At 32.1% G+C, this 8,609-nt stretch overlaps 1 protein-coding gene across 2 annotated transcripts; it reads left to right on the plus strand.

The window, feature by feature from the left end:
- The first annotated feature begins 1,504 nt into the window (after nucleotides 1-1,504).
- Nucleotides 1,505-5,650, plus strand: LOC105972428 (Glycosyltransferase family 29 (sialyltransferase) family protein). Of its 2 annotated transcripts, none has more exons than XM_012997384.2 (12): nucleotides 1,505-1,737; nucleotides 1,875-1,948; nucleotides 2,469-2,558; nucleotides 2,791-2,868; nucleotides 3,174-3,274; nucleotides 3,378-3,570; nucleotides 3,657-3,747; nucleotides 3,819-3,883; nucleotides 4,110-4,264; nucleotides 4,354-4,435; nucleotides 4,914-5,023; nucleotides 5,273-5,650. In XM_012997384.2, exons 1-12 carry the CDS (start codon nucleotides 1,650-1,652, stop codon nucleotides 5,469-5,471), a joined length of 1,326 nt encoding a protein of 441 aa, XP_012852838.2. In that variant the 5' UTR covers nucleotides 1,505-1,649; the 3' UTR covers nucleotides 5,472-5,650. The 2 variants fall into 2 exon arrangements, with proteins under 2 accessions (XP_012852838.2, XP_088672856.1); XM_088816730.1 differs by having other exon boundaries at nucleotides 1,535-1,737; nucleotides 2,807-2,868.
- Nucleotides 5,651-8,609: the final 2,959 nt, after the last annotated feature.

An 8,609-nucleotide genomic window follows, 5' to 3' on the forward strand; every position in this document is an offset into this window, starting at 1 on the left:
TTTATTTATTTATAGGGTAAATTACAAACACCCCCCTGAGGTATGGTCAAATTACAAAAATACCCCTCTTGTTTGGATAATTACAATCACCCCCTCAACTCCTCAAATTTAGTGGAATCTTCGAGATTATATGGAATATTATCACTTTTGTATCCGTTTTATCCCATTTAAACTCTACATTATGAAGCTAGATGATCATAATATGAGATTTTTAGCTTGTATATATCAGTTTGTGGTGCATCGAAAACTGTATTTTTACACAAAACGAGTACAAACTAGAGCACATTTCACGGAATCTAGATGATTATGTTGAATTGGGCACCATAAAGGTGGAGGTGTAGGAAAAATTCATAGTTGAAGGGGGTAGATGTAATTATCCAAACAAGAGGGGGGTTTTCTAATTTGACCATACCCCAGGGGGTATTTGTAATTTACCCTTATTTATATTTATTTAATAATTTTCTTTTATCTCATATCTCGTGTTAACTTTAAAATTATTACAATCGAGTCCTTACTGTTGTACAAAATTCAACTTTTAATGTTATTATAGTATAGTTAAGGATGGCAATCGGACCATGTGAGCCGAGCTTGGGTCGGCTCAAGCTCATATACCATCGGACCTCGTTATTATAGGCTCAAGCTCAAATACCACCGGGCCTCGTGTCTATAAACTCAAACTCATCTCACATATTTTTTCGGGCTTCAGGTTTATAACAGACTTATATCGAACAATATATAAATTACATATTTTAAAACTTTATAGCCGAACATTTATAAAAAAAAAAAAAAAAAGAAAACAACTTATACTATGAAAAATTAAGAATACTCATTGCAAGTCGAAAACAATGATAAATTAAGATAAAACTTATATCTATAATAGTCATTGAAAGAAAAAAGGAGTGATAAATTAAGATTAATTACCTCCGTTGATGACAAGAGAAACCCTCAATTTAAATTTTGCAACATACTGTTAGCGTTAGGATTTTGTATATACTAGGTTTTGTATTTATATGAATGAAGAAAAGGTTAGTATTTTTTACTTTAAGAAACTTTTCACTTGGATTTGATTAAATTTACGAATTAATTACTACTAGCCGGGCTTTATTCGGGCTGAGCCACTATTTATCGAGCTTGGCTCAAATAAATCGGGCCGAGCCATCGGGCTTCGGGCAGGCCCGGCTCAATTGCCGGTCCTAAGTATAGTCTATCTTGCAACATCCTTCTCTTGGGTTAATTAGATTATTTAATTTTATTTTGACTAATTTTATCTTGATTAATTTTATCTTAAAAATCAAACGAGACCTAAGGGTAAAACTGTCATTGTTCAATTATTATTTAAAAATCCAATTTAATAGAGGCAATGGAATTCAATTTAATGATAGGCCATTTCGAGTAAGGAGACACAAAATCTAGGGGCTCAATTAGTAATATTACAGAAGTTCAAGGGTGACCATAAAAATAACCAACTTCCTCCCTCTTTTTTCACACTCAATAATACTGTCATTAACAGCCAGTTTTAAAACCTTTGCTCCGTATTCAGATCCATTACGATAAATAAATTTAAATTTCAGTTCATAATCAAATTCTTTTTTTTTTTTTTTTTTTATTTAATTTTTTGGTATAGATTTTCGGACCGATTTCAGAGTTCGATGAGGCTGTTGCATTTAGCTTTTGTTGTTGCTTTGATCTCTGGACTTTCTGCCATTCTCGTTTACATCAATGGCGTTTCCAATCTGGGTAATTTATTTATTTTTCTTATAAATTTTTAAGATTAAATTCAATCATCACTTCGTTTTTTCTCTCTCTAGATTGATGAACTTGGACGGAATTTTTATGTATAAATTCGAGAATACGTGTGCTTTATTTATGTGCAGATGGGTCGTTTAGTATTTCTAGTGAAGATCTGGAAGCGCTGAAATCACTGCAGATTCGTTTCCAGAAGTGTGTGGTGAGTTTCTCTTTTTTTTCAGTTCTCATGGTTTTTTGTTCTTTCATGGTAAATAAGAAGTGTTGATAAGAAATTTGTTTGTGAATGTTTGGGGAAAAATTTGGGGATGGGACTGAAATTATTTGAAATTTTGATTTTGTTTCTTTCAGTATGTTAATGGCTAATTTCACTATATGCTAATTTGGTTTTCTGTTTTCGAGTATCCCATCGAAGGATGATGTATTACGTGCATTTTTATTAATAAAAAGAGAGAGCGGAAATAATAAATTGGTCGTGATTCGTCAGCCATGATTTAGCATGTATTGATTGTTTGTCTCGATATAATCGGCTCCATGCTTCGTATGGAAATTCATCTTATTTGATGTATTTAACTATATAATGAGCTGTAGCCCAATTTGTATAATTATATGGTTAAGATGTTTTACTTAGTCTGCGTACGTCATAGTCCATTAATAGATTGTGTTGATTGTGTTTAGTCTGTGTGCGTCGTTGTCGGTTTAATAGATTTTGCACCGTGCAGAGTGCAAATGGATTAGGTTTACAAGCTGTACCTGGGAAGGATAATTGCGAGGTTTCTCTAAAATTTCCTCAAGACACGATTCCTAAATGGGTAAATTTCCATGTTACGATTTTATTTATTTTTTAATTGTCTTTTGCAGTATATCAGGATTCGGGGTCCATAGCCTCTCTACTTGTAGAAAGTCAGTCCTATAGAATTTGTAGATTGTACATTATAGAAAATTAGATTCATTATGTCCTTGGTTTTAAAGAGTGAGATGTATAGTATCCACATTTGTCGTCATGCTTTCTTACAAAATTTCATTTGTTAAACATCTAAACAGAAAGATCCCAAAACAGGTGAACTCGAAGGCTTGACTTTTGACTTTAACCTATGTGAAGCAGTAGCTACGTGGGAACAGGTCAGTGTCCTTTCCGCAAAATTTGTATTACTAAGAATGCCTTTCAGTTATATTACCTCAAAAGGATGACAACTAATAATCAGAAAGTTAGCATGTGACTCATTGCAATTATTGGAGAATATTAGGCATGCGTCTGTTAGAAAAATATTATGCATGTCAATATTAGAAATTATTTTTGCTACGATTTTTCATCAGGATGCATAATCTTTGTTTTACAAGATCTAGGGGGTTTTTTTTTTTTTTTTACTTCTTGGTATTATTTTGTATGCTACAATTGATTTGTTATTTAGTGAGGTCTTGCTCAGGTGCGGAATAGTACCACAATACTGACTCGAGAGTTCATTGATGCTTTACCTAATGGATGGGAAGAATATGCTTGGCAGAGGATCAATAAGGGAATAAATCTGTAAGTTGTGCTATGATGTTCTCGTGTGTATCTCTCTTTCACCATTCCTTGATGAATCATTGGTCTGAAAGATAAACTAATGTGTACGAATCATTTGCTTCAGGAATAGATGTGAGAATAAAACACTGTGTATGGAGAAACTTTCTCTGGTTCTGCCAGACAGACCACCCTATACACCAAGACAGTTTGGTCAATGTGCTGTCATTGGTAACTCAGGAGATCTTCTGAAAACCAAATTCGGCAAAGAAATAGATGGTTATGATGCAGTTATAAGGGAGAACGGAGCACCTATACAGGTTAATATCTAGTGTTTCCATCTACCTCAATTAACTATAAATCTATATTTTCGCTCACTCTTTTCTATCACATTTTCATTAACCAGAACTATACAGACCATGTTGGTACAAAAAGCACATTTCGCCTGCTCAACAGGGGCTCAGCTAAAGCGCTTGATAAAGTTGCGGAGTTGTATGGTACTAACGCATCAGTATCTTTAGCTCTTATTCCCATATTTGTACATGCTAATATTTTCTTGAATCTGCAGATAAGGGAAAGGAGGTCTTGTTAGTCAAAACAACAATACACGATATCATGAACAAGATGATCCGGGTCTGTACATATTTCATATTGTTTGAGTAAATAAATTAACTTCGATATTCTTCCAAGTAGTTCTCTATTTTTTGACTGATATTTTTCGCCTGTTCATTGCAAGTCGCACTAGTTTTTCCTCAGAAAAATAAATTATGCATTTAGGACAAATTTGCTGGTGTTAGTGAATAGTTTGCTGTTGACTTGTGGAAAAATCTCACATAGTATTTGAATTTTGACTCTGTAGGAAGTTCCTATTCTGAATCGTGTATATCTCATGCTGGGTGCATCCTTTGGATCAGCTGCAAAAGGTACTGGGCTGAAGGCTCTTGAGTTTGCTCTCTCCACGTGTGACACTGTTGACATGTATGGTTTCACTGTCGACCCTGGTTACAAAGAATGGTGAGTAATCGCTGAAATAATTCAAGAAATGAAAACTGTATTGGGTTTTGTACTGTTTATCTAAAGATGGAATCTTAATATAATCTCAGGACGAGATATTTCTCAGAGTCTCGACAAGGTCATACCCCTCTGCAGGGTAGGGCTTACTACCAAATGATGGAGTGTCTTGGAGTAAGTCCCAACTTTATTATTACTATTTTATTTTTTAATGCTGAAAATCTCTGATCAATATAAGATCATTGTGATGTATTTGCGTTTGTTCCTGCATCTTCACGATAGAAAACTTATCTCTAATCGCACATTTCATTCCTCGATTTTTTGACGTTTGGTTGCTTACTTTTTAGTGTGTTATAGTTGTAATTATGTTTTCTAATTGGTTATAAAAATCCTTAGTCTGTGGTCGGTTGAATTATTTGAAACGAAGGATTAAAATCCACAATGGAAAGCCAGTATCTGGAAAAACTTGAGTTAGTATGATTTTAAATCCCTCAATACCCATATCGAGGTTTTCTCAATTCTTAGCTCTAAATTATTTTCTCAGATAATATCATCTTATCCAAACGCAGCCTAAAAGATCCTACTCTTTTTGACATGTCTTCCTGTTACTAGGTTCCACCTCTAATATTCCTTATCTTTTGTGTTCAATAAGCTTATTAAAATCCATTCTCCGATGAGGGCGGATCCAAATCGAGTTGTCAAGTGGGTCCCGAGCCATAGTTTGATTACTGCTGCTCGTATCGCATCAGAGAAGTTGTTAAGGTAATTATTCTTCAGTTGCTTTCTCTTACCACAACTCAAATTTTTCTTGCATATTATTTGCTTTTCAGTTGCCCCTCTGCTTTAAGTGTTTAAGGTCAAGGCACAATGATACGAAATCTTATAGCTCAGTTGCAATCTTATTGTCCGTCCAATTGTCGAATCAACAATTTTTAAAAAGCCAAGATTATTGGACTAACCAAACATCTAATAAAGCCCAATTTTTTTAATTTTTATTTTGTTTGTGTATAGGAGAACTGGAGCTGGATCTTCAGATCCACTAGCTGCATGTTCGATAATCGAGAAGCAAATCAATGGAAAGTTTGGAGTGGAATGGGGCTCGAGAAAAGCAGCCGTTGAACATCACAAATATGTAAAAGGCACCACTATGTATCCTTTGGAACACAATCCAGGACATGGTCTCCTCTGCACCGTTCCACAAAGATTATGAAACCGACTTTTTTTTATTTAATTTTTCTTTTCTTTTCTAAAAAGATGAAATCGACTTGTCCGGGGTATGTACTGTAATTCTTTTTGATAGGGAGAAAAGTGCCACCATTTTTCTGAGGCCAATTATATTATGTGCAGTTGTTGTATATGATTCTGCATGCAAAACATTTTTGCTTCAAATGGGTGCCAAATGTTTTATTTTCTTAATTAATTTATGTGAGTATGTGTGTGTGTGTCTATATATATTGTATAATCCAATAGGACAATGAACAGTTCAATAAACTTGAATAATTACAGTTAAAACCTCTATAAATTAATACAATCGGGACTAGGAAAATTCTATTAATTTAGCAAATTATTAAATTATCGAGTTAATGATTAAACACGTTTTCACCGAGTCAGAACTGAGAGAAACTATTTTTTAATTAAAGTTATTAATTTACTGAGTATTAATTTATCGAGATTCTAGTGTATATACTATTTGAAATTTATTTATACGAAAGGTTTAAGTTTTTATATAATATATATTTTCAACCGCGCTTGGAGAGGCAACCTCCGGTTATGATGAGGTGGAACCTGCCAACTTAGGGAAGGTTTAGAATTAACGTTGATGCGGCTTTTCCTAACGGAGAGAGCTATTATTAACATTGTAAAATGTTAACATTGAAGTGTTTTTATATATCTAGCAGCTAGTTTCTTCGAGTCGTGTTTTTTCGTTGGTTAAGCGCTCCGACAATTAACTAGCGCATATTTTTGCTACTAACCCACTACAAAGGTTGAAAACCATTTATATGTTACTAGTTTATTAAGTTAGTAACACTTCTCCCTTATGATTAATTTTGGGGCTAACATTGTACGAGTGACTAGAAAGAGGAAAAAAAAAAACATTTTTAGTATTTAAATTTGTTAAATAAGAAATTTTATAGACAAATTACATATAATGTTATAATTTAGTATATTTGATACAGGCTTAATTCCACTTTGCACCCTTGCAATATACCATTTTGGCACTTTGCACCCTCGAAATAAATTAATAGCATTTTGCACCCTCGAAATATAATAAATCATGCATAATGCACCCCAAATGATTTTTTAAAGCTAAAAAATATAAATTTAATATTTGTAGTGATATTTTTTTAGGATGCCAAATGTCAAATATTTTTTTTATTCATCAATCATTTTGAAACTATAAAGTTCAAAAATAAAAATACATTCCATCAACATATTTAAAAATTATATTGTTTTATCAAAATAAAATATTTTACGAAAAAAAATCATTCAGCTATTACGTTATCAAGTTATCTGAAAATTATTTTTTCTCCAAATATTTTCACCTAATATTTTACAAACAGTGACATAAAAGATCCACAATCGAATAATTTAGTGATAAAAGATTATTTTTTTTATTTTTCTTTTGTAAGATAATGTAGTTTTTTTTAAATAATCCGGTGTAATTTTTATTTTTTCGCACTTTGTCCGCTCGAAATTAGGTTTGAGGTTCAAGAAAACAACAATTTTTTTTTATTTTGTACCCCAAAAAGAAAAACACCAATGAAAAATAAAATTGCCTTTATTATTCAATTGAGGGTGCATTGTGAATGATTTATTGTGTTTTGAGGGTGCAAAGTGCTATTATTATTTTTCGAGGGTGCAAAGTGCCAAAATGGTATATTTCAAGGGTGCAAAGTGAAATTAAGCCATTTGATACAAGATCTAATCTAAGGAATCAAAGTTTTTACTAACTAAAAATTAGTTAGTCAAAGAGGAATTAATAAAATCTTGATTTTTTTGTAATTATTTTGGAATTGAAGATTGGATAGAAAATCAGAATATCAAGTGCTAGAAATCGGAATGGAATTTCCGTATTCCGTCAATTCCCATCCGAAAATATAAGAATCCGGAATCGTATTTTTCATTCCCATTTTCGAAGTTCCAATTTTCGATTTTTCTAAATTGATTTGAAACGGATTCGGAATGGCATATAAAATTAACGAAGATTCCGATTTTCGATCTAATTTTAGTTCTTAATATTTCTATTATTTTTTTAAATATATAATATAATTTTATGATATATTTTGTAATTCCAAAATATAACTTATGTTATATTTTATATGAAAAATATTAATATCGAAGGGTCAAGTAAATTAAAACCTTAGAAAATATTAATAGGTATCAGAAATTTTATGTTGCATTTTTCCTCATAAGAAAATCTATATTTCAATTTGTTTTTCCTACGTGTGTTTTTATTTATTGCGTTTTGTCGAACTATCTTTTGGATTTTCTTGCATTTTCCTGCAAAATTTCAAAAACAAGAAAAATATTGTTGAAAATTTCCATTATAAAATATTGTAAATTTCAAAATTCGGCCGAATCCAGGGCATTCCAAAATATGAATGAATTTTTTTATTCCGATTTTTTTGGAACGGAAATTGGAACCCATTTTTTACTTCAAAAAAAATATTTTTTCTGAAAAAACTATTTCCGATTCATTTCATCTAATTTTCACCCCTAAGAAGATCAAATGTATTCCAATTTCCAATAAGAAAAAGATCAAAAGAATCCATTATGAGAATTACCGAATTCATAATAAAAAAAAAACATTATTTCAAAATTGAAACTTTTCGAATTCGAAAACTTCGTTCCAATTCCAACTCGAGTCAGAAATGAAAGCTTGTACCAAAAGGCGAAATTCCTTGGTCCGACAAGATTACGAGATGAAAGGTGTAATATTATTCAGATGAATAAAATATGATTTCAGTATCTCAATTAAAAAAAAAATTGTGATTATTATAATTATAATTATTATTTTAATATAATAGTAACAACATGAGACAATCTATTACCCAAATTGAAGAATCAAGCAAAATATTCCTCTTAACAAAAAATCATTAAACAACGAACGTGTCTCCTCATTTTCCCTTGTCTCCACACACACACACTCACACACTCAGCAGTCACCACTCTTTTCATTCGCCGGCTGCTCCATTAAATTTCTCACCCCACCACCGCTTCGGTTTCTCATTCTCTTTTTCTGTGATTTTTCATTTTGCTGCTGCTTTTTTTTTCTCACAGGAAACCCCTCATAAAGTTTTTGACTTCATGCACAAAGAAAAAGAAGGAATTTCACCGGAGCTACAGC

Source organism: Erythranthe guttata, chromosome 4 (genome assembly GCF_056151865.1).
Source record: "Erythranthe guttata isolate IM_541 chromosome 4, IM_541, whole genome shotgun sequence".
Classification (NCBI taxonomy): domain Eukaryota; kingdom Viridiplantae; phylum Streptophyta; class Magnoliopsida; order Lamiales; family Phrymaceae; genus Erythranthe; species Erythranthe guttata.